The following is a 26131-nucleotide window of genomic DNA, read 5'->3' on the forward strand; positions in this document are numbered from 1 at the left end:
TAGCTATCCTTTCATCCATTGTGGGGGCTCCTTTTTTTGTCCTCCTCTTCCATGGGATCTTACCCCAACCCATTCCACTCAGAGGCCTGACCTACTGGGATGCTCAGGACATGGCCCTAGCGATCTAAACATAGCCTTCCAGAGACCATGAAAAAACAAACTAAGAGCTTCCTTGAACATCGCAGCACTTCCTGGGTATCAAGCCTGTTTAGTGTCTCTGGTTCTGGTTCTGCTCCTGCCCACAATCCAGAAGACATTTTTTCCTTGGAAAGTGATTAGATGGTGAAGCTCCTTTCACATCGAGCGCTTCAGTGGAGACCACTGGGTGGGCCACCATCAAGATGGGGCTCCAGCAATAGGAGAGAAGGCAGCATGGCCTAGCAGGAAAAAAAAAGCTAGAAGTTCGTCTCTGTCCATATTTACCCAGGGGCTATGTGAACCCATATTGTAGACCTTGTGAAGGTTTTCTCCTTCCTCTAACTCTAGGAGTTTGAAGGTGAGTTCTTGGTATTTTGTGTAAACCACTGAAAAGAGCTATGGCCTGGAGCTGCTGGCAATGTCTAGTCTGTTATAGTGGAGCCAACCCTGAGGAAGCAGAGCCAAGACATACAAAGAACAAGCATCCAGCCTAATGTATAGGTGGCTGTTCCTGAAACCCATTCCTCCTTCTGACTCATTAACCAATTTCTGCCACAACCAACACCCTTTAAGTGAGGCATTTGGGCCACAGACTCTACCCTGACAAAGAGACCCTAGTACCACTTTTCTCCAACATTTCTTGCATTTGTTTCCTCTCACAGAATCCCTACTTTACAGGAACATCTATTAGTCTATTGAGAAACCGCACTTTGGCAAGTGCCCACCAGGGGTTGCAAAGTCCCTCCTCTGAGAATTGTCAGCCAGATCATAGCAGCATGACCAGCCTCCCCTAACAGTGCCAGATCCTTCCTCCCTGCAGGCCACAGGAGTTCTCTAGCACTCAGAAGAGGAGGGGCCTTGGTTCTGGGAATTGAACAAAGCTTCAAGTTCCCCCAAGGGCAGGGGCTGAGCACTAGCCAGGCACAGACATAAGGAACACTAGGGGGAAAGTACACTTGGGCCCTGTGAGCCAGAGCAGACTTGGCCCACCTGCTCTTCTGGATTCTTTAAGGCTACAGTGCCTAGCACAGAGCTAGGGCACAGAACGCACTCAGTCCCTGTTGTGTGCTCAGCAGAATCTGGGTTGTGGGCCTCCTCTACATAGGGGTATACTCTTCTTCTTCCCTGTTGAAGTCTTGCGATTCACCCCACCTGGCTAGAGTCAGAGCCTCAGCTCCTGAATCCTCGGGTGACCGTGGGTCTTAGGGTGCTGAATGCAGACACCCTGGTCTGGGTTAGTGATTGTAGGAACCCCTGTCAACCTGGGCCTCCTGGGCCTTTCAACTGCTGCGCATCTAGCAGATTGGAGTCTGGGTCTAAGCAATAGTTACGTTAATCTCTGTGTCCAAAAGCAAGTTTGTGGCTTTGCCCAGCCCCAACTTTTCTAGCATGATGACAGGCTGGCAGATGTTAGCCAGGGACAAATACAGTTGAGTTCCATCCTCAAATCCAAAAAGTGAAGGGTCTGAAGGGCTTCCCGTCCTCAAGCTAAAGGAGCCAGAGGCACAGGCACCTGGATCCACCTGCTCTTGTCTTCCCACTTGGTCCCTTTGCTCAGGGTTGAATGAGGCCAGCTCCTAAAGGACAATATATCAGAATAGTGCCTTAGGGCAGCCTCCTGAAACAGCACAGGAGCCCCAACAGGAAGGAAGACAGGTAGGAAGGGGCAGAGATGAGTTGCTTTGGGGGGACAAGGAGGTTCTAAAATTGTGATGCTCACACAACCAACCCTCTAATTCTTGATTGAAACCATTCAAATGTACATTTAAAGTTTGTAAACTGTATCTGTGGTGTGAACTGTAGAATTTAAAGAACAAAGCTAGGAGAGGTGCCAATGCTCCGGGAGCCCAGGCTCGAGGACTTGGTGCCTGGCATGGCTTTGTAGATGATTCTGATGCTTTTTTGGCAGAAACCCAGGTAAAGGGGTTTAGGCGCCACAGGCCTACCTGCTCTGAACCAGGGTAGCCTTGCCATATCAGAGTCAGAGGGAAATCCATCATGCCCAGTCCTATGGCTCTTAGGTAGCCAGGGTAGATGTACATCCGCCCCCTTCCTCAAAGTCTGCTGGTCTATAGGAGTCTTCTTGGGGAACTAAGGAGGGAGGTCTGCAACTGCTCCCCCCACCCCCCATGAAGGCCTGTTAAAGGCATGTGGTGCTGAGCTTGTGGCTCAGACCTTTAATTCCAGCACTTGGGAATCAGGTGGGAGCTAGAGTGATGTTTCACCGGTTAAAGAACACACTGTTTTTGTAGAGCTGGAGTTAGGTTCTCAGGACCCACACAGAGGCTTACAACCACCTTCCAACTCCAGCTCCAGGGAATCCAGAACCTTCTCCTAGCCTCTGTGGACACCTGAACTACTAAGTGCACATATCTACGCTCAGACTACACCCATAAACACAGAATTCAAAAAAATATAATTTTTTTTTTTTTAAAAAAGGAGTCAGGTGGGCCAACTTCCAAGTCCTTTGGATAGGCAAGCCAATCAGACACCACACAGGAAGGGCTGAGTCAACTATTTATTGTGGAGTACTTTACATGCAAGAACACAAATTAGAGACAGTGTTTGGAAGCAGAGCCAGTGGGGTGGGGGGACACACTAGCTGTCGCTCTGAGCCACCCTCCAGAACCAGCTCTACCCACAGAAACATAGGACAGGGACAAGAATCTGACTTGTGAGACAACAGGATAACAAACTCAATACCATCTTTTCAGCAGCTCCAAAGATCCTCAGATCCTCACAAAGAAAGTGCAAACGTTAGGAAGAAATCCTACCCTGGCTCTCCCAGAAAGCCGTGAGCCTAGGGTGTGAGTGTGGCAGGAGCAGTCAGGACATGGGGTCCACAGTTGTTCTTGAGAGCCAGGGGAAGCCTAGCTTAGACCCCATGAACAGGAAGGGCTGGGGATGGGCACTGGGCTAAGTAGGTTCCAGAGGGCTACAAAGGGAGGATCTCCAAGTGGAGACATCTTCCCCTACTGGGTTCTTGTGTAGCTGAGCACATAGGGAGACCCCAGGCATCCTGACAGCAGACCTCAGGGAGGCTGCAAACTGGCCAGGCAGCAACAAAGGCCCTCACTCTGCCCTGCCAGCCACCTAGGGCTGACCGCCAAGAGTGCCCATAGCTTGTCCTGAGCCATCTGAGAGACCATCAGTCAGAGGACGGTGGAACAGAGGAGCTCAATGCCCCTGGGCCAGTAAGCCCCAGCTACCACTTTCCCAGCTGGGCAGTGCTGTGGCAGACAGCATGGGCCAGGTGGGGAGGAAGGGTAGTGAGCCAAGTCATAGTCACTCACACTGAGGGGCTGACAGAGTAAGTGGAAGCTAGCCCTGGCTACAGCTACCAAGAAGCCCTTTTGGCTCCAAACCCCCATGTCCCATGTACAGATAAATGAGTTGGAAACTCTCGATCCAACTCCAGCCTGCCTTCTTGGTACCTGGGGAGAGGTCATTCTAGGGCACCTGGTGAGTTTCTTTTACTGCTACCTGATGGCCAAAAAGGTAGGAAGAAGCAGTCTTCACACTCCAGCACACAATGAACAAGAAAAGGTTAAATACATCCTCAAGAAAATATTTTGACAAAATAAATATTTTAACCTATAATCAGGTGTAATTAGTGCTTATGAGGAGTCCCGGCAATAATTTAGTGTAATTAAGTACACACTCTATCTGTGATTTCTAACACTTGTAGAGGCTGCTGGCTTGAGAGGGCCCAGCTTCTAAGGACTGTGCCCACAGACGGTGGGGAACAGGTAGGAAAGCATCCTCAGGACAGGACAGTTCACAATAGTGAACCCCCTTCAGGCCCCCCAAGCCCCCAAGCCCAATCTTGCATCTGGTCCAGGCCTCAGGCACATGTCACTTCAGCCCACTGATAAGGCAGACTACCTCCAGACACAAACCAAGCCGCCAGCTGGGCTGTCCCAGCCAGAAAGGTAGCCTCTGATAGCGGGTGGGAGTCCTTGAGTACCTGCTGTCCCACAGCAGCCCAGCTTCAGCCAGACCCAGCTGCTGCAGTCAGGAAGTCAGGGGACAGTTCTGGACACTGGTACTAGAAACAGCCTTGTTGGGGATCCCCAAGGTGGGGCCCACACCAGTCTCTCTCCCTGATGGAAGCCTATCTTCCTTTCAATATCATCCATAAAAAAAGTGTCTTAGTTCAGAGACGCTGGCCTGATTGCTACTACCCACACGGCCAGCTCTCGTAGGCTGTGTGCAGCTGACCCTCACAGACAACCCTTCTAGAACTGTTCCAAAGGCCAGGCTTCCAGGTAGACTGGGCTCCCCAGCCTCCTGTGGTGTGACAAGCCTTCAGAGGCCTTAGCAGCCAGGCTAGCCTTGGAGGGCTCTGCCCTTGAGAAACATTGAGAAGCTCTGGTTGGCCAAGGGTCCTAAATAGAGGGCGGAGGTGAGACAGATGCTCAGAGAGGGCTGGGCACTTAGCAGGTCAGCTGAGCTCCCTGCAGGAGGGGCTTCCTGGATGCCTTTTGCAAGACAGAATGACATCCTCCACAGGTCCTGCCAGATGAGGCCTGGACAGACCTTCCAGAGACTGCTGAAGGAGAGGTGCTGCGTTGGGCCTGGGAAAGGCCATTTCTGTTTTCAGTCAGGGCTGCAGTACCCTCCCTCAGAGCTGCACAGAACCCACACACTGATCTGACTAAAGGGCAGCCGAGCCCCCTCTCCCTCCTGGGATGGGAGCTCAAATGGAAACAGGTATAGCACTGGGCCCTCCTAACAGTGGGAACGGCTAACCACACACAGGTGAGGAATGTGTGGTGACCTCCACAGTATGTAGTAACACAGCTGCAGCAGCAGCTTCCTTTTTCTAGGCAACAGCAGCTAGGCCAAGATTAAGGTAGCACTAAGTCATTTTTGCTCAGATCCAGGAAGCAAGCCAGCAAAGACACAGGCCAGGAGCAGGTATCACCAGCTCTCATCTACTCAGATCGAGACTGTTAGCAAGCTTCAGAATGAAATTGTTGGCTGGGGGATATGTGAGGTGGGGACAGCCATGAAGGCTGAGGCCATGTCAGGGAGAGGAGAGGAGTGGAGTATAGCTTCCAGTCTTCTGGACTTCCAGGCACAGCACACAGCTACCTTCTGCTGGCCTACAGATAGCTGTGAAGGCTGCTGAAGGCAAGGTCTAGTCATGGATGCATTAAAGTCATGTTGCTTTAGCAAAAAATCCTCTGTAGACACCAGGGCCAGGTATGAATGTGAGTGTGCATGTCACGCCTGCAGTAAGCTGTCCACCATCTGCAGGGCACATGCTGGCCTCACAGCTGCTGTCACACCAAGAGCCGTAGGTCCCTGTCTTGGTCCCAGGCCTGGCAGCTGACGGGGAAAGGGATGTGAGGGACCTTCAAGGTAGTAACCTACAGAGCCCACTCAAGTACAGACACTAAGTGCCACGGTACCACATGGTCCAAGGAGGGAAACCAAGCCTGTAGTTACAAACGCTTGAGCCCTGCTTTCCCAGAGTCCTTGATGGGAGGGGGGTCCAGTGGAGCACTGTCTCACCTGAAGGAAGCCATGGAGCTAGGCAGAAGCAGGAAGGGGAGAGGAGAGGGTGAGTTCAGGAGTTCTGTCCAGAACGTGTCGAGGGGCTTCCCTGCCTGGTGCTGTGCCACTGGCTCTTCCTGGGAAGACTGAAGGCCACGAGAGCCCTTGGGGCGAGGGAGGACAGGACCTCTGGTCAGTGCTGCTGTTGCCCCCCTGAGAGAAGGTGGCAAAGCTGGTCCTGACCAGGGTGGCCTGGGCACAAACACAGTTGTGTTTCCATGGAGATACAGGTATGCAGGCTGGGGGAGTGGCCAGTGCCCAGTGTCCACTGGGAGAGTCAGTAGTGACCTGCCAGGGCGAGGCAAACCACAAGACAGCTCACAGGGCAAAGAGTGCATCCTCAGACCGCTCTGGCTTCTTCCGGTTTGAAGTGTTTGAGGCTGGTGCAGGGGCCTCTGTTGGGGGTGAGGGCAGGTCTGGAACTGTTTCTGCAGCTTTGGCTCTTTCTTCCAGGAACTTATCGAACTCTGCAATACAAACCAAATTGAGGGCCAGGCTCGCTAAGTGTCGCTTAGCTGGAGCTCTACACCCTGGCCTGGCTGTCCTCTGGCAGGAGGTACATGTGTGCAGGACCCTCTGGCAGGAAGTATATGTGTACAGGAGTAGGAATGAGAGGGATGCTAGCAGAGAGCAACCAGCTAGATCCTATGTTATTCTGGGCTCTCCCAGTTTGTGGACCAGCCTAAGGGAAGTCACCTATTCCTGACTTTGCACATAGAACAGGGGAAAGCTGGATTAGGGGGAAGTGAGGGGAGGACCCTATATATTGCTGTGGGCCCCCAATGATGAGGAAAGAGTCCAGCAGTCCTCAGTCCCTTCATAGAAAGGCTCTAGAAAAAGTATGTGCAGAGTACCTTCCCACCCCTTCAGGAGCCCAGAGCTCTCTCCCAGATCAGCACAGGGCAGGGCTGAGAAAATGGAGCAGCACCTGCTTAAACACCACAGGCCCAACCCTCACTGACCCAAGGAAGAGGCTGGAAAAAGGATGCAGAATGCGGCCACTTAGCACAATGGCAGGTCCTTAAGCTGGTCTTTGCCACAGGGTCTGGAAGAATCCAGGGGAGGGGAAGCATGGGATGAGGTGTAGAAGGCAAGATGCAAAGGAGGCAAAGTCAGACAGGAAAAGGGCAGGAGCCTTGGTGGAGAACTAGGCCCATGTTCCCACCTAACCATCAACTGAGGCCCAGATACCCAAAAGGCCCTGACTGTGCGTCTCAGGGCAATTTAGTCACCATGAAGGCTAGGGCTCAGGCCCAGCAGTCACATGGCTCTAGCAGTTCAGGGTAAGGGGCCAGCCCTTGTGCAGTCCTGAGTCAGGAACGAGAGAACAGGAGGACTGTAAGACCACTGGTCAGGCCTACCTTCACTCGTGACACCCTCTTCTAGGTCGTCACCCTTCTGTGGATGGAGCAGAGAATGGCATTAGGGCTCGTCCCTGCCCTGCCCACCCCACCACCTCTGCCCACCCATGGCTACCCAAATAAAGTGCTACTTTTCCTGCTTCCAGATTTCTCTTCTTCCTATTAAAGAGAGTTAGAGAGTAATCTTGCGGGGGGGGGGGGGGGGGAGGTTTTGTTTTTTTTTTAAAAAAAAAAAAGCAAAACAGCAAAAAAGATTCTAGGTTTTGATCTCCTAGAAGAACAAGAAAGAAAAATTCAAAATTGGTGTAGGTTGGTCCCTACCTGGCCAGAGGGGTGAACCCCACCCATCAATACCAGGTTCTGAGGAGAGATACCATGGTAATATGAGGCTGAGGCACATTAGTGCTGCCAGCATAGGGATTCTGGAAAGATGCCACCCACACCAATAGCTAGAAGCTGCTTGGGGCCTGCATGGCCTATGCCTGACTCTAGCAGTGAAAGCCAGAGAAGCTGCCACCTAGATACATGCCCATAGCCTCCAAGGAGCTGGGCCAGCTTTCCCCTGGACCCAAACTCTAGTTTTTGCTGTCTAAAGAGGCCATGGAGGCTGTGTACCTCTACACATTTAAGTGGCTCATACTTGAACAGAGAAGAGCTTATACACAGGCCTCACCAGCAGGGCTGAGCTAACCTGGGCTTCTCTTGATATATATATATATACCTCACTGAGAGCCTTGCTAACAAATACTTTCTGAATCTCTTTAGGGTCTCATGGCGTCCAGGTTAGCTTTGAACTCACCAAGTATTAAATCTGGCCTTACAGTTCTAATCCTCCTGCCTCCATTTCCTGAATGTTGGGCTTATAGGTGTGTGACACTATGTCTAGTCTGGGAGAGGCCCTGAGACTTTCTATTCCTGCCTCGGTGAGGGACATATTTCTTTCTAATCACCCCTGAACTTCACAGGACCTTTCAACCTTCCCTGACACCAGGTGGCTGTCTCCTGGGGCTGTAAGAAGGCTTAGCTTCCTGGGGAAGAGGCAGTGTTTGCCCCTGACTACAGCATGCTGCCCTCAGCCTGTCGGCAGCTGCTCTGGAAGGAGCAGGGAACTGACTTGAGGCATCCACAGACACTTCATCTTCTCTCCATCCCAGAAGGTGGAGACACATTCATGTGGGGCAGAGCTCGTAAACAAAAATGAGAAGATGGTGGAAATGGGAATGGTGGTGAACTTAAAACCAAGTGCCTAACTCACTTGTGGGGGGTAAAAAGAGAAAGAAAAAAGAAATGGGGACTGGGATGCAGCACAGCCCCCCTTGCATGCATAACACCATGACTTCAATCCCCAACTTGGGGGGAAAAGAAAGGAAACAAAAACCAGAACACAAAAATAACCCTCCTCCCTCAAAACAAATAGCAGCATGAAACAAAAAACAACCAAGCAGAACATTCACACACACCTCTGCCGTTTAAGAGAAAGTGGAGAGGAGTCAGTGTGTGTCACAAGTGGTCAGAGCTGGGCGCTCCGGCGTCCACAAGTGTGAGACACTGAAGGGACCTGCCCACCTCGGTATGGAGCTGTGTGGCTGAGAGGCTGTGCCCAGAGGCGGCACCAGCAGATCCACATGTTGGAAAGAAATGTGAGCTTTGTGAGCTGCCCGTGCCTCCCTCCTCCAACCTACCATTGTGGAGGTAGAGCCCCTGCCACAAGCCCCAAGGCCTGTCCTCAGAAGAACGCCTGCCTTGCCACAACCCACACACCAAATGTAAAAGTCAAGTCTCACCAGGTCTGTCCTGAGCCACACCTCAATGTCGTCCATGACAGAGGGCTGCACAACGGGAATCTATGAAGGCAGAGGCGGCAAGCAGCGGGGTCAGGCAGCCCCCACACAGCCAGGCAAAAGAAGACAGAACACCAGAACAAAGTAAATCATCAAAAGTAACCCCCAAAACAAAACCAAAATGTACACAGAGCAAAACAACTATACAGCACACACAGGCAGCACAGGCAGCTACGTGTGAAATGGCGGGCGAGGAGAGCAATGAGGTGGTAAGTTATAAGCAGGGGCTGGTGGTGGGAAAGTACGGGTTCTTGATATGGATAACTTTTTGCTTATGTATGTTTGCCTTTTCAGGCCAGGACTGCAAACACCTTCTAATCTCAGAAAGGGCTAGTCATGTAGCAGCCATGACAGGAGAATCAGCTGCCCTCAGGTCAAGGGACTTTTAGGACAGAATGGGAGCAGAGGGGAACCAGGGTACCAACCTGCCTAGGCAGGGTGCAGGTTCTTGGAAGGGCTGGGCAGCCTAGCCCTGGGACCCTGTCTGCTCCAGGAGGTGGCTTTGTGGGTGGGAGAAGGAGCCAGCAGCATGTGCTCCCTCGGTCTGGGAGTGAGTGCCCTGCTTTCATAAAGTGGGCTCACTCTGCCTCTGAGGGGAATACTGCTAAAATGAGGGCTTTGATGACAAGAAAGGACAGAGCACTTTAGTCTTCTTTCTCTCTTGAGGAAAAAACACCACTCAGTAGCCTCAAACGCCTCAGCTCCCTTTAGTCTGCCTTTTCTCTTGTCTAAGCTTCAGTGGGTGAGACAAGCAGTCCACAGTGAGCTGTGAGCCGAATACCTAGGGTGTGGCTAGATTTCCCCTCAAACCTGGGTATGGGTGGGGAGATGCCTTGGCCTGAGCCCAGGGCCCCAGAGCAGAGATTCTGGAAAACATATGCAACTGAAATCGTTTAAGTTGCTATCAGCTATGACAGGATAAGAAGTGAAGGCCTGGGCTGGCGAGATGGCTCAGTGGGTAAGAGCACTGACTGCTCTTCTGAAGGTCCTGAGTTCAAATCCCAGCAACCACATGGTGGCTCACAACCATCCATAATGAGATCGGATGCCCTCTTCTGGTGCGTACTGAAGACAAGTACAGTGAATTAAGCCGGAGCGAGCGGGGCAGAGCAAGTGGGGCCGTCCTGAATTCAATTCCTAGCAGCCTCATGATGGCTCATGGCCATCTATACAGCTACAGTGTATTCATACATATAAAATAAATAAATAAATCTTTAAAAAAAAAAAAAGAAGTGAAGGCCTCCTAGCACTTGGGAGGCAGAGGCAGGTGGATTTCTGAGTTCGAGGCCAGCCTGATCTACAAAGTGAGTTCCAGGACAGCCAGGGCTACACACACACACAAAAAAAACTCTGTCTCAAAAAACAAAACAAGAGGTGAAGGCCTTTAGACCTCTAGAGCCACACTAAAAAAAAGTTGGCTCTCAGCCTAGACAATGAGGTAATGGCCTTCAGTCAGGGTAACCTGCCTCTTTACCTACCCCGGGACTGAGAGGTGCCTCACCTGGGAACCTTGCTTATTATTAGCTCAGTATTTCTAGAAGAAAAAGAAAGAAAGACAGTGCTGTGTCCATTGCTGGCTACATTCTAAAGTCAAAATCTAGGGTAGAAATAAACTTTAAATAGGCAATAAGAAGACTCAGTGTAAGTAATTCTTAAGGACAGCAAATATAATTCCAAACTTCAACCTGAGAAGGAAGAGAACAAAGAACTCATATTGCCAGCTCCTGCTCTGCAGGTTGAAATCTGTGGCCAAAAGGTGTGGCTCCTGCACATGCTAAGCAGAAACTTGCAGTGTTCCCTCAGCAGGCTGGTGAGCCCCGGCTCTGAGAACGTGCTCTGTGCCCAAGCTTCACCCTGCCATGGGCAAGCACAAGCATTTTCAAAACAGCTCACGAATCACTAGACAGTGTCTCTCTGTGCTGCCATTTTAACCCCCAGACACTTCAAACTGCTGAACTGGGTATTTCAGGGAGCTCCACACCACGACACAAGTCCTGGTGACAAAGCAGATGATTACTTGGGGTGAGAGCAAGGATGCTCAATAGCTGTGCCTGCAGTGTCCACGGCGGATGCCTGCCTTCCCCATCAGAGAACATCAGAACAGAGTGGGTGCAATCGGCTATCTCATGACTGCAAGGGTAGGTGGGGAGAGAGGGGACTTTCTACCTTGACTCACTCCTGAAACAGGACATGCTGTTTTCATGATCTTGGTATCTATCAACCACAATGTCTGACGTGCAGAGGACATGTGCTAGGCCTAGTCCCCAGCTTAGACAGTCAACAGTTTCTCCAACAAGAAATGCCAGTCATGGCAGTGGCTACAGTGCACGTGGGCCCTTTTGCTTTATCCACCTCAGTCCACCCAGAAGAAATGGAGACACCATATCTGCAAGCTTTTTTTGGAATAAAAGATCTCCTACAGGAGGGCTGGTCACTTTCATTGTGTTGCTAGTTCTAAAGAGTCACAGGCCTAAAACCTTCAGGTTTTTCTTCTATTTTTTTTTTTTTAATTGTCAAAAAATAGAGAGGCAGGGTTGGAGAGACGCCTCAGTGGTTAAGAGCACTGACTGCTCTTCTAGTGGTCCTGAGTTCAATTCCCAGCAACCATATGGTAGCTCATAACCATTTATAATGGGATCTAATACTTCTTCTGGTGTGTCTGAAGACAGCTACAGTGTACTCATGTACATAAAATAAGTAAACAAATCTTAAAAAAAAAAAGTAGAGAGGCTAAGCTGGGCCTGGTGGCTGGCACATACCTTTGATCCCAGAGCCTAGGAGGCAGAGACAGGCAGATCTCTGTGAGTTCAAGGCCAGTTTGGTTTACATAGTGAGTTCTAGGACAGCCAGCACTATGTAGAAAAACCCTGCCTCAGAAAAAGAAAAAGAAAAAGTAGAGGACTAGGGAGTAACTCAGAAGTAGGGCACTTGCATACCATACATGGAGCTTTGGGTTTAATTCACATCATAAAAGCCAGCAAAGAGCTGAACACAGCCATGCAGTGGCAGCACCACTGGACAACACTGGAGCTGGGCTCCACCTAGGCTGTAGTGCACAGCTGCAGGCTGGGGGCAAGTCATTGCTCTTTGAGCCATTTCTTCAATACAGAGGGCCAGGCTCTTCTATTTTAGAAGCCTCAGCTGTGTGGGTAGAGGTGGAGGAGTTGGCCCAGGTCCTTTGACAAGGCTTGGCATCCACTTCCTCATCTGGGAACCGGTTGACTGCAATGTGGTATCTGAGTCCAACACTCCTGAGTCAGGCACCCCTCATGTTCCAGGCTTGTGTTTCTGTGCTCTAGTGTAGAAACTCAAGGGAGTCTGGTCACTGGAACTGAGTCTCTTAGACCTTTACATTCTGAGGAAGTAGGCGTTGTTTATCAGCTAGGCTAACAGAAGGCAGGGGGCTGATGTAGGAGCAGAGCTATGAACTGCTCTGAGAAGCAGGCCGAGTATGCCTTTCATCACATAGGTACTCCCAGACCCAGACTCAACATGTATACTCATTGGAAAATACAACCCGTGGAGGCCTAGAACAAGAGAGAAACACCCCTCACCCCACCCCACCCCATTCCACCCACTCCTGGCTGATCGAGGGATGGGAACATGGAAGGAGACTTAGGTGCCTCTGTCCTGTGGCTTTGAGCAAGTCAGCAGGCCTATGGGTGCCTTAGCATCGTGTCCTTCGCACGAGGGCTCATTCCACAGACACTAGGAAACTCTGGTTTTCACATGCCATGGTCCAAGCTGCAGGCTGTTAGAGGAGGTTGAAGAGTGATAAGGGAGACAAACAGGAGGAGGTGAAGAGAAAGACCTCCACCCAGAATACAGAGACCAGGGCCAAATGCTGGCCCAAGTGAACACAGCAGCCACCCTGGTAACAACCCCCAGCCCATCTTATGGAGTCCAAAGAGATTCAGGCATTTCTGATGCCAGGGTGGTAGGTTAGGTTCTAGGTGGTGGGCAGAGTCAGGAGCTTCAGGCAGGGCCACTCCACCTTAAGAACAGAGGAGGGAGGTGCTGCCACTGGATCCAACCAGTTTTGGTTTTTTGGGGTTTTTGTTTGTTTGGTTGGTTGGTTTGGGATTTTCCTCTGGATTGTTATGACTGGGTGTCTGCCAGGTTACAGATGGAGATAACTCACAGTAATAGGCTTTCATTACTGTTTTTATTTTTAATTGTGTGTGTGTGTGTGTGTCTGTCTGTCTGTCTGTCTGTGTGGGGTATGTTCATGTAAGTCCATGTGCTCATGGAGCCCAGAAGAGGGCATCAGATTCTCTGGAGCTGTGGTTACAGCCATTGTGAGTGGCCCAGTATGGATGCTGAGAGCTGAACTTAGGTTCTCTACAGGAGCATTATGTGCTTTTAACTGTTGAGCCATCTCTCCAGCCCCTCTTTTTAGAACCCATTGTTGTTGGTCTTCCTTGCCCTGCCTCTTTGGTGTTAGGGAGCAACACAGGACCATGAATGAGTGTCGGGGAATAGTCTACTAATTCCGTTCTTGCTTTGACATTATTATTGTTGTTGTCATGGTTACTTCTACTTGTGTGAGTATGTATACGACAAGGCCCCATTATTCACCTTTGACTGGTCTCTGTGTAGCCCAAGCTGGCTCAGACCATGAGCCTCCTGTCTCAGCCTGCCTAGTGCTTTACCATACCAGCTTTCATTCTTTGAGCTTCCCTGCTTGTACCCTGAAAGTAGGAGGGTTCTACGTGATCACCAGCCAGAAGTAGCAGAAAAGATCCAAAGGCCAGGAAGGGAGGAGAGGGAAGGCCACTGACCTTGTCTCAAGCCAGATCTTGCCTACTTTCACCTGCCAATGTACCTGGTATAGTGACCTAACTGTATAAGCTGTCCTCACATCTGAGTTCCAGGAGAGGACGCAACCCTTCCACAGTTGTTCCCAGCTCCAAGCATAAAAGGACACCTACCTGCCCAATGGTGAAATTTATTTTTGGAGCTGTCTCTAGAGGAGTCATGAAACTTTGTGACACTCAGCTCCAACCCAAAGGGAGGGATGTTTTAAAGCTCCTGGTCTCATTCAACAGTACACAAAGTTTCCATATGAAGAATTTGTACTTGAGAGGTTTGGAAAGGTAGGATTTCTATACTACAGGAAATAAGGCAAAGCAGTTAACACACATTGTTTTAATAGGGGAAAAAACTGTAGGCAGGAAGGTGAGACACTAAGCTGTTAGTTAGGCTTGTTTCTGGGCAGTTGAAGATTGGGGCTCTCTATGGGAAGGGAAGGGTAGAGACGGCTTGTGTGGACAAAGACAGGCACCATCACCAGCTGCCCAGGTCACATCAGGTGGTTTGCAGGGCAGTATCCTTTTTTGCAGGGCTAACAGGCACAAGGGCACACAGCTAGGTCTTCTCAATTTGGACAACTGAGACACCGTTCTAAGAAGCCTGCTCTACGGCCAGGCCCAGGCAGCCCTTGCACACTTGCACGGGTAGCCCTTTAAAGAGCATCTGCTTTCTTATGCAGGGTGGGTGTGTGCTGCAGTGGGAACAGGAAAGCTCAGGCACCACTGAGCAAGCTTGCAGACCCTGACTGGACCCAGGGCCTAATCCTTTCTTAAGCAGGTGGCCCCTGTGCTGCAAGCAGCCTATCACTTAAAAATCCTACATGGACAGCAGCACATCTGGGTCCCTCCTGGCCTGACACCAAGGCCTAGATCTATATCTGACTTACCACATTTTCTGGAGGGCAGAGGTCCACATACTTATTTCTTTGTATCCTCACCTGCTCCACCCCTCGCACATGCACCTAGAGATTTGATTCTGTACTTGGGGGTGAAGCAGTCAACCTGAGGCAAACAGCCTGGGACCCAGCTCAAGGCCATCTGAAAGGATAAGGTGGGAGCGACCCTCCCAAGCCTCTGTCACAAAAGCTCTATATGAGAGTGCACTGTTGTGTGACAAGCTCTCCCGGATTTATCCTCTTTTTCCTCTCTTACTATATCATCTATACATTTCTGCAAAAGATCTCCAGGCCATATGTGAGACTCTATCATACTATAGAAGCCTACCAAGCCTAGGCTTGCCAAATTCCCAGGTGTAGGGCAAGAGGGAGCTTCTCTGAGTGGCCTTATGCAGAGTTCGCTTACAGTGGCCCTTCCCATTGGACACAAGCCATGATTACTTGTGCTCACCCTGGAAAAATGAATACTGCCGAGAACTCCAGAGTCTGTTGGAGAAGGGAAAGGCACCCCTCACATCTGCAAACATCCTAGCCCACAAAGACCCAGGGCTATGGGCTCAGCAAAATGCCAGGGAAGGTGTTTCCTCTGGAGCTGGAAGTCTGGGGCCTTATGGAGATTCTACAGACACAGGGAGATTTGGCACCCAGAACAAGTGTGTGTTCTGTGTCCAGTCTGGTCACAGCACTGGGCAGGTGGCAAGAGGAAGGTGCCGACTGTTGCACGGTGAGGGGCTGGGGTGGGCAGCGAGCTTGCTCGGCTCTGGCTCCTCACCATTCCTTGGGTCATGAGCCAGCTGTCTATGGGCTGCAGGTCAGAGTCCCCACCTCTCCCTCTCTGTTGGGCCAAGGACAGAAAAGTCCCAAAAAGAAAAGTCATACCACATATTGTAAAGGAGAAAAGTCATTGTTCAGATGTGATCATCTGTCACACAAGGAAATGTGATCTGATGCTTCCCACCCCTGCCCTAGCACACACCCTACCTACATGCCTGGAAAAGAGAAGGAAAATTTTATCACCATACCTCTAAGTTGGATAACAAAATGTTCATGCTCACTGTTCTCCAACACTGGAGGCTTCTGAACAGCCTGAGAGGTTGGACTAACAGAGTGGACAGATTCTTTCCTTTCTCTCTTTTCCTCCTTTCTTTTCTTTCTTTTTCTTTCTTTCTTTCTTTCTTTTTTTCTTCATTTCTTTTCTTTCCTACTCTCTTTCTTTCTTTCATTTATTTCTTCTCTATTCTTTTTCTTTTCTCTATGTTTATACCCTAGGCTGACCTAGCATTCCTAATCCCCGTCTCAGTCCTCTGGAATTATGGTTGTTGTCACTATGCCTGGATGAAGGGGTCAACTTTCAGAGAACTAGCCTTTTCTCTTTCTTTCTTTCTTTTCTTCTTTTTTTTTTTTTTTGGTTTATTGAGACAGGGTTTCTCTGTGTAGCTCTGGCTGTCCTAGAACTCACTCTGTAGACCAGGCTGGCCTTGAACTCAGAAATGCGCCTGCCTCTGCCTCCCAAGTGCTGGGATTAAAGGCGTGCGCCACCACCGCCTGGCTATTTTTTTCTTAAATTCTTGACTTGAATGCTGAATTCAGCATATTCTTCCTTGCTTTCTTATGTTTATGTGCTTGTTTATTTGTGGTGGTGCTGCTGATCCTAGAACATGGTACACACTACATAAGTGAGCCACACTTACAGACCTTCTGCATTAAAAAACAAAACAAAACAAAACAAAAAACTACTCATGGGCTGGAGAGATGGGTTCAGTGGTTAAGAGTGTTCTTCCAGAGGTCCTGAGTTCAATTCCCAGCAACCATATTGTGGCTCACAACCATCTGTAATGGGATCTGATGCCCTCTTCTGGTGTGTCTGAAGAAGGCAACAGTGTGCTCATATACATAAAATAAATAAATAATTTTTTTAAAAAAACCTATTCATTTTGTATGTGCACACGTACATGCATGTCTGTGCACGCATGCCATTCTGCAGGTGGAGGTCAGAGGGTAAAGTGTAGGAGTCAGTTGCCTCTTCCCACCTTGTGGTTCTGAGGATGTAAGTCAAGTATAAGGTTGGCAATAAGTGCCTTTTCCTGCTGAGTCATCTCGCCAGCCCTCTCCTGCTTCTTTATAGCTAGAAGCAGGGTCTTATTTGCAGAGGTGTGGCTACACAGCCTTCTCTTCTCTGCTTTGTTCTTGATGCCAGGACAGCATGGCCTAGGAAGGGTAGAGGCAGCCTGCAGAAGTGTTTCATACACAGATACACACATGACTGTCCCATGTCCTGCCAGTCTTTCCTGCTGAAGCCAGTCCTTGCCCCAGTAACAACAGGAACAGCAATCTGCCGTTCATTGGTAAATCTGCTGAAGTCAGCAAGACCTTTGCAAACAAGGAGCCAGGCCAAGCCACGCATTCAAAGGCTGATGGGTGAGAAACAGACCACGTCTCCTGGACTTGGACCCAGGCCTGGGCACTGATAATGGCCTGGGTCGGAGCAGGACACGTGCTGGCATGGTGGGGTGGAGAGCAAAGAGCCTGCTTTGGACAAGGCTGCTTCAGATTGAGGTGAGCCAGGAGGAGGGGTCATCCCCATCTTTACCAGGCAGTGTACTGGCAGGACCCTGGCCTAGCTCTTTAATTCTCTTGCTGGGTTCAATGTGGAGATAGTCTAAGTAACGGGAGAAAGAATGGAGACTACTGTGTAAGATGGTCAATGTCACAGTAGGCCACCAATGTACAACAGCAGGATGCTGAGATCAAGGAAGTGGGTGGGCTCTTCTGTACCTCCTGGCAGCCACTGTAGAGGTGCATATGCCAGGAAGAGAGTCCCCACCCTCAAGACCAAACCTTTCCATCATGCCAGTGATAATGTGCTGTCCCCACCAGTCACTTTACACAGGGGCCACAGGAGCTAAGATCTGGCTGCAGGAAGCAGAGGGCCCTTCCTTGTCCAGTGCATGGGTGGGCACAATCCCCTTTTATTCCAGCCCAGAGGGTCCTGGGAGCCCTCTTCTTCCTTGCCAGGTAGACAGGCATGCATTCCCGTATATTTCCTGGGCAGACTCAAAAGAGAAATAACTGTGTATAAAGTGCACAGGGTCTTTTCCCCTGGGATCTGACTGCTCACAGGAACTGGCTGTAGTCTGGGGCTAACACAAATTTCATCCTTTATTTCAAAACCTTCTGACTCTTGGCTTGACTCTTTCCAGGCCCAGAGTGTGACAGGACACTATCCAAGCCACCTCATAGACAAGTTCTGACCCACAACTGCCTTTTCCTGGAATTGGTACCACTTTGATCCGCCAGTAGTGAGGTGGCTCAGGTTAGCATTTACTCTCCTTGTGAGGATCAATATTTTATCAGTGCACTACCCACCACCCAGAGGTGCTCTGTGCTATCTTCCCTAGGCTGTCTCTGCTGAATTATCCAGCCTACTTTCCCAAGCTGCCTGTCTTTATCTCCTTATCTCCAGGAGACTGTTGGCAACACACAGCCTTGAAGACCTACCATTTCTGAGCTCTGTTTCCGATTGTCTAGTGCAGAAGCGAGTCCTCCAACAGCCTGGGGATCCTCGTAGGTGACCCTGAAGAAAAGCAGTGCAGATGAGTTCTCTCCCGGTGGGTGCAGAGTTGTGCTGTGCAGTCTTTTCCTATCTCATGGTGCTTGCCTCAGGTGTGACCTTGGCCTGCAGCAGAGGCCAAAGACTCCTGCTGTCTGCCTCCAGCAGATGAGGTGTGGAGGCAGGTTTTGGCACCAGCTCATGCCTAGAGTCAGTCCTCTAAGACCTGGGATACCATACTTTTCAAACATCCCTGCCTTGAGTAACAATAGAAAGCTCAAAAGAAGGACGTCAGAAGAGTTCTGGAAGTCCTCAAAGGAAGGAGCTTCAGAAGGCAAATTACGTTATAGGCACAACTAGGCTGAGCGGATGCAGGGGCTATCCGCTTTGGAGTCAAGACCCCCATTTGTGTATGGCTTGTCTTGACCAAACAGTTTGGAGAAGCTTCTGCCCTGAAGGTTTTTGTTTTTTTGTTTTTCCTTCAATGGGTTGTATGCTGGGAGTAGGTCTGGTTGCCTGCTTTGGGAAGAGGGCTGAATGAGGCAGCCATATTTAGGGAAGTAGGATCTCTCCTCAGCCCTGAGAGGGCTGTAGAAAAGAACAAACAATCTGTGACGAACAAAACAGACAGCCCTGGGGCAGAGGTGAAGGCACTCATTCAGTTAACAAGTCCTCACTGTGTTATTTTTATGTTTCTAGTGGTCTTAAATCTGGTAAAGAAAGGGCTGCTTCTCCTTTTAAAGTGACTGAGCTGGACAATACCCCCTCACCCACTAGTGTCTGCAGAAAGCCACTGGAAAGAGCCCCACATACGTCTTTCGCTGTTCAGCCAAGGAGTTTCCTCTGGTCTGGGCAAACATGTCAAAACCATCTTGTGGCTTGCACTGCTGAAGTGAACTGAGGGTGCCACTGACACTCTCTGTCCCCAAGTCTGCGTCAACAAAACAAGCAGAAGACAACAAATGCAGGTTGTATAAAAAGCTGGTAAAACTGTTTTCTTTGTTTGTTTTTGTTTTTTTGTTTTTGTTTTTTCAAGACAGGGTTTCTCTGTATAGCCTTGGCTGTCCTAGAACTCACTCTGTAGACCAGGCTGGCCTCAAACTCAGAAATCCACCTGCCTCTGCCTCCCAAGTGCTGGGATAAAAGGCGTGCGCCACCACTGCCCAGCTGGTAAAACTGTTTTATTATTGTATTATTATCATTCACTGTCTGTCTGTCTCTGAGTGTCTGTGTGTCTGTAGGCATGCAACTCATGAGACTTGCATGCCAAGTATTTTTATCCACTGAGCCATCATCTTGTTGGCCCCAAAATACGAGTTTTTGATGGAGGGCCCCCAAAAGTCAGGATGATAGTCTAGTGGGTTACGACACTGTGGTGAGAAGGTGCCCTCAGCTCCCACTACAGCATACACAAGAACCAGGGCAAGCGAGATGGGAGACAGACTTTGCCCTGAATCTGAAACTGCTAAGGAGGGAGAGGTGTCCAGGACAGAGGAGAGACTGCTGGTGGTGAGAGGATGAGCAGGGTGAGCATGCCTGCAGCTTCCTCAGGCCCCACCATGCCCACTCAGACACAGAGTCTCAGGGTCTGAGTCACTCTAACTTGGAAGCTACACCCTAGGTACTCAGAGCCAGAGCTCTAATACATCAGATGAAATCAACAAGGTCCTCAGTCCCAGGAGTTCATACATAACTGAAGAGTTAGGAGGACCAAACCCTGTAGTGTTTGGCTTCAGATTCTGCAAAAGGGTTCAGGTGGGTCCTTCAAGATTCGTGGAGGTATGCTGTAGGAGAAGAAGAAAAAGATAGACAGACACCAGGGTTTGGAGAGCTAGGCATTGGAAGTGTTAGCCCTTGAGAGGGATGTATGACTGAAGAGGGAGATAAGAGCTGACTACTAAGGTAAAGCATTAAATGGAAAAGCAGCAATACACTTTGAATTTTAGGTATTAAATGTGGTGGCTTACACTTGAACCCCCAGCACTTGAGAGGCTGAGACAGGAGGTTTGCTGTGAATTCAAGACCAGCCTGGGCTACATATCGAGTTCCAGGCAGGCTATTTAAAAAGCCAGGCCAATATAGGGCCAGTGAGATGGCTCAGCAAATAAAGAGACTTGCCACCAAGGTGGATGTTCCGCGTTTAATCCTTAAAACCTATATGGTAGAAGGAAAGAACCAATTCCCACAAGTTGTCCTTCTATCTCCACATGTGCACATACACAAACTATCTCTCTCATACATACACACACACTAAATAAATAAATCATTATAATTTAAATCTAAAGCTATACATACATATATGTGAAACATATATAAATACATGTCATCAGCTAGATAGACTGAAGGGACAGACATCTACTCTACCTTAGATACATGGCTACAGAGAAAACTGAGATGCCAAAATAGGAACAACTGACAGGCCACTGAATAAAAGTTTAATCCACGCCTTTGATCCCAGCACTTGGGAGGCAGAGGCAGGCAGATTTCTGAGTTCGAGGCCAGCCTGGTCTACAGAGTGAGTTCCAGGACAGACAGGGATACACAGAGAAACCCTGTCTCGAAAAAACAACTCCCCCCAAAAAAGTTTAATCTAATTGAAGTGAAATGAATGTAGAATTATTAGAAAAAGAAAATATAGCCGGGCAGTGGTGGCACATGCCTTTAATCCCAGCACTTGTGAGGCAGAGGTAGGTGGATTTCTGAGTTCGAGGCCAGCCTGGTCTACAGAGTGAGTTCCAGGACAGTCAGGGATACATAGAGAAACTCTGTCTTCAAAAAAAGAAAATATAAATCAAAGTAGAGAAAAGAATTTTGAAGGCCACGGCTGTTAGCTTCACCAATACTAGAATTTAATTTCATATAACTTAGTATAAATGAAACATACAGAGTTATTCACACACTTTCACTGTGGAAAAGTGAGGAGTTTCTCCTAGATTTCATACAATAGAACACTTTAGGTTGATGGTATAGTTTGAGGTAGGCAAATATGTCACACCACCACTTTCTGACTCCTAGCCCTGTGCAGATATTGCCAATCCACCCCAGATTCATCTTTTAGGGATTGATGTATAACAGTTAGCTTTAATTGTCAACTTCATATAATCTAGAATCACCAGAGAAGAAAATCTCAATGAGGGACTCTCTAAAATCAGGTTGGGACTGTGGGCACATGGGGGGGGGGTTGTTTTGGTTGCATTAATGGAAATGGGAGGACTCATCTATTATGAACAGCAGGATTCCCAGGGTTTGGGCTCTGGACTGTAAAATGTTGAGCTGGTGGCTGAGCACAAATAAGCATACATGCATTCAATCTCTCTCCATTTAATTGTGGATGTGACTAGCTACTTCAAGTTCCTGCCTTGACCTTCCTACAATGGACTGCAACTTGAAAGTGTAAACCAAATACATGTCTCCTACATTGCTTTTTTTGTCAGGGTAATTATTACAGTTACAGAAGTGAAACTGGGACAATGTGACTGTAGCTGCCCTTCAAACCTATGTTCTGATCAGCCAGTGAGATAAGATACTTGCCACCTTTAGCCTAGTTACCAGTGAAAAACAAATCATTTCAAGAACAAAGAATACTCCAGATAAAACATGGCAGGTTACTTTTGAAACGGAAACAATTTCTACATCGTCAAAACTCCCTCCACCTCTACTTTCCAGGCTTAAACTTCAAATTTCAGGAAGGAGGTTATAAAATGAAGGTGGAATAACTGACTGGGACTCAGAGACACACCTTCAGGTGGACCATTCCAAAGGCCTTCTCTGACCTTCTAACAAAGAGAAAGACATCCAGGGAGGGAGGGAGAGAAGGAGGAGGCCCTTTCCTCCCTTTAAGACACTCACCCAAGCCTGCGAGTTGGGAGGAGAGAGACGATGGGGGTGCTGAGCTCCCCACCATGGGGCTCACCACAGCGGGGGAGCCAGGGCCCAGGTCTATTAAGTTGTCTTCAGTAACTTCACTTAGTACCTGTCAGGACAAGAGATTGACAGTGAGGTCAGCCCTGGGGTTATGCTTCAGCAACCCCATACAGATCTGCATGCACTCACAAGGAAGGGCATCAAAGCTGTCCAGCCAATGGAGGATGGGTCTCCTTACCTACCTGAAGGGTACATGGTGGACTCAGGTTAGCAGTGAGCCCTATGCCCTGCCCTCCTCTTTTCCCCTCTCACAAAAGATATACTGAGTCACTAGAATGCTGCCTCATTAATGACTGTGGACTGTCTTCCATCTGCCTTTCTCATCAGGATGCTTGTTAGCTCTCCGGCTACCTTTCAAACAGAGCTTGCTCTGTGGTTACCCAAGAATTTGTATTTGGTCCCAGTTAGAAAACCAGAAGTGAGGTCTGAGTAGGCCAAGCTCTACAAGCTCTGGTGTGGGTATGGGTGGGTGCCCGCCTCAGAAGACAAGGGAGTCCCAAAGAACACTTACCCCATTGCTGGCATTCTGAACGGATCGGCCAGACCTGTACCTCTCGAACCTAATGGGAAGGAGAGCAGACATAAGGAGGATTGAGTGAAGCTCAAAGGGCTGTGCTCACAGTCCTGAGAGCACTGGGGCTCAGCAGAGGCAGGGGACCTCACATGTTCAATGTGCCATGCTTTCCTTGACACGCTGTCTTACAGGTTTAGCTCCACTGTCTCTCCCATAAGCACTCTGAGCTGGCATCAGGGACAGGGTATTTATTAGCTGGTTCTGGGAGGCAACAAGAAGCATCCCTAGCCATCTTCTCACACATCTGGCCCTAATGCTCCTCCAGTCTCTGAAGGTGTGATTGGGTCACCAGGTCACCACATGGTCATTTGTGAAGCCTGGCAGGTAAGTGCAGAACTCCCTCTACTCCACAGAACTCTGCTTAGATGCAATCAGCTAAAAATACCCCCAGCCCAACCTCAGGAAGAGTAGGGGGAACCTGGAGAAAGGCTTTGCCAGAAACCATAAGATGTTTTGTGCCATCTACTTAAGGGCTGCCAGGAAGACAAGATGGAGTGGGCCCTGCCAGGGACACTCTCCTTCACACCCAGGCGGCAGATGGCTACAAAGGGAGCTTAGCTGAGAGCAACTGAAGAAAAACAGCCCCCTCTGCCAGAAGTCATCCTTATAACTGGTAGAAGCTGTGGAGTGTCCATAGAGGACAACAGATCCTGTTCTGCATTATATTTAAAAGTTCCAAATGACATAGGCAAAGGGTCATTCTAGCCACAGCCTGGGAAACTTGAGACCAGAGAGGGACACTGCTCTATGCTGCCACTCCAGTAGGTGTGATCAGCATCTGGGACAAAGGACCAGAAGGAACAGTATGACTAGGTGGACACTGTGGGGCTTGTTTGGTTTGAGTTTTAGAGGGTTTATTGTAGATGCACAGGTGGGGCTCAAGAGAGCAAAGAGTTGTGTGGCAAAGAGGAATTCTTTAGGTAAGAGTGGAAGACAGCAGTGTAGCAGAGAAAGCATGCTTAGGCTCTGGCCAGCATCTGAGAGAAAAACACAGAAGACAGGCTTGACTCAGAAAGGTGGGTAGACCTAAGTGAACCATGGCAGCTCAGAGACTTTACTCTGTATTTATTTATTTGTTTATTTGTTTGTTTTTATAGGCCAGGTATAGTGGCACATGCCTTTAATCCCAGCACTTAGGAAGCACAGGCAGGGGATCTCTGTGAGTTCGAGGCCAGCCTGTTCTACAAAGTTAGTGCCAGGACAGCCAGGACCACATAGAGAGATCCTGTCTCAAAACAAACAACCAGGGCTGGAGAGATGGCTCAGCGGTTAAGAGCACTAACTGCTCTTCCGAAGTTCCTGAGTTCAAATCCCAGCAACAACCATATGGCTCACAACCATATGTTATGAGATCTGATGCCCTCTTCTGGGGTGTCTGAAGACAGCTATTGTGTACTTACATATAATAAATAAATAAATCTTTTAAACAAACAAAAAAACAAAACAACATCATCAACAACCCCCCCCCCACACACACACACAAGATTTGTAGGAGCCAGAGGAGTCAAGGACACCAGAACAAGTCCCACAGACTAGCCAGGACTCAAGGGCACAGAGAATGAAGTGGCAGTCATGGAACTTGCATAGGTCTATGCTAGGTCCTCTATGTTGGTCTGTGCTAGGTCCTCTGCATGTATGCTATGGTTGTTAACTTGGTGTTTTAGCTGGACTCCTAACAGTAGGAGTGGGGGTGTCTCTGACTCTTTGGCCTGTTCTTAGGACACTTCTCCTCCTTCTCCTCACCTTGGCTTGTGTCCAGTATTATTGCACCTTATATGCTAAACTCAGTTGACATCCCTGGGAGGCCTGCTCTTTTCTGAAGGGAAACAGAGGAAGAAGGAATGGGTCTGGGGAAGAGGAGGTGGGGACTGGGAGGAGTGAAAGGAAGTATTGAAAGAAAAGTATTAAAAAAAGAAATAAAACAAAAACAAACAAACAAAGGTAAAAGAGAACTAGAAAGACCACATGGTCGTAGGTAACTAATCTGAGCTTTTGGAGATAGACTGGGGCAGGAAGGTCAGGTATTCAAGGTCAGTCTGAGACATGTGTCTCTGTGTGTGTGTGTGTGTGTGTGTGTGTGTGTGTGTGTGTGTGTGTGTGGAGAGAGAGAGATAGAAAGACAGAGAGACACAGAGAGAGAGATCCTGTTCTCTACACCCTCCTCAAAAAACAAAATCTCATTAAAATAAATTAAACAAGAAACCAAGAAACCAGAAAGATGTGTGGTTTTCAACAGCTGTCTCTAATGCTACAGAGGTGCTTTTGATGTCTTTGTAAGCAGACCAGTGGGCTTAAGGCAGCAGTCACTTAGTTCTTGCTGTACATCTCCAGTAAAGGGTTAAATGGACCTAGTGGGTTAGAGAGCCTCCAAAGCATACAAAGCAAACAGCGCCTGTGTTCTGTTCTTACTTATGCCAGATCATTGTCCTCTGACAGACTTATACAGAAAGCTGCCAATCAGCAGAGTGGCCACAAGCCTCCAAGGCTCACACTGCTGTCAGGCTCTTTTAATTGAGAAGGCTGGCCTAGAGTCAAAGCAAGCCGCAACCCTGGGCCAATTGGGAAGTGCCCAAATTGGTACAGATGGGAGCTGCTCTTGTCACTACCCACTTAAAGCTAGGTCCAGAAGAGACTTAAAAACAAAAACAAAAACAAAAACAAAAACAAAAAAACCAACAACTCTGTCCTGTGGGAGGCTTTGGTAAGAAAAAAGGGATCAAGTTTGTCACTTTAAGTGGTTTGGCTGCAGGAAGAACTGAAGAAAAGTGTGTTTCCCCAGAGAAACAGTGCTCACATCCAGCCTACTTCACTCAATGCCCCAGAAGTCCTGACATTTACAAAGGGAATGATCTTTTTTCAGGACTAGAAATAGAGGAAATCCTGTTCTTTAGTAAAGGTTCCCCTCCCCCAATCCTCAGATTCAAAGGATCATCAAAGGAGCAGGTGCACCCCAGGCTGGCTCAGCCCTCCCTGGGACTCAAGGAGCAGAGGTGGATTCTGCAGTCCACTGCCTGCTGCTCTGTTCTCTGGAGAACAGGAAGCACTTTTTCTGTCATCCAAGAGCAAAAGAGCATCTCTGATGACTACTTCCCACCTTTAACACCTCCCAGGCTCTTTCAGTCTCCCCTTCCCTGCTTTGTTTATGAACGAAGTTCCTCTGATATACCAATCATCTTCTCAAGGAAAAGACCCCAAGGACTCTGCCCCACCTCTCATAGCGGAGGAAGACGTTGTTGAGGTCATCATTGACATGCAGCAGCTCCTCGGTGACCTCCTCATTGGACACTCGGGAGATGAGCTCCACTATGCGGTGCTGCATGGCTCGGCAGGTCCTGTTCAATTCCTAGGAAACATATGCACTTCTGGCAGAGCCTGCTGGGAAAGCTTTTCTCACATTCTACTGCCTTTGAAAGGATTTGCACTGTTTCTTGAAAGTCACAGAAGGAGTACATGCTTGATCATAAAACCAGACGT

At 48.9% G+C, this 26131-nt stretch overlaps 1 protein-coding gene across 4 annotated transcripts in view; it reads right to left on the reverse strand.

The window, feature by feature from the left end:
• Window positions 1-2642: 2642 nt before the first annotated feature.
• Window positions 2643-26131, reverse strand: part of Tom1l2 (target of myb1 like 2 membrane trafficking protein) — a 126567-nt gene continuing 103078 nt past the window's right edge. The window contains exons 8-16 of one of the 4 annotated variants that reach the window (XM_031354372.1): window positions 25867-26000; window positions 22595-22643; window positions 22009-22132; window positions 18973-19090; window positions 18108-18183; window positions 15382-15444; window positions 8846-8905; window positions 7062-7098; window positions 2643-6167 (exon numbers count right to left, since the gene is read on the reverse strand). In XM_031354372.1, the coding sequence (XP_031210232.1) occupies window positions 6019-6167; window positions 7062-7098; window positions 8846-8905; window positions 15382-15444; window positions 18108-18183; window positions 18973-19090; window positions 22009-22132; window positions 22595-22643; window positions 25867-26000 (810 nt within the window). In that variant the 3' untranslated portion in view covers window positions 2643-6018. Of the gene's footprint in view, window positions 6168-7061; window positions 7099-8845; window positions 8906-15381; window positions 15445-16508; window positions 17654-18107; window positions 18184-18972; window positions 19091-22008; window positions 22133-22594; window positions 22644-25866; window positions 26001-26131 lie in introns of those variants that run through there. The other 3 variants (XM_031354373.1, XM_031354376.1, XM_031354377.1) reach the window with 3 other exon arrangements.

The sequence above is a fragment of the Mastomys coucha genome, unplaced genomic scaffold, assembly GCF_008632895.1.
Source record: "Mastomys coucha isolate ucsf_1 unplaced genomic scaffold, UCSF_Mcou_1 pScaffold5, whole genome shotgun sequence".
Classification (NCBI taxonomy): domain Eukaryota; kingdom Metazoa; phylum Chordata; class Mammalia; order Rodentia; family Muridae; genus Mastomys; species Mastomys coucha.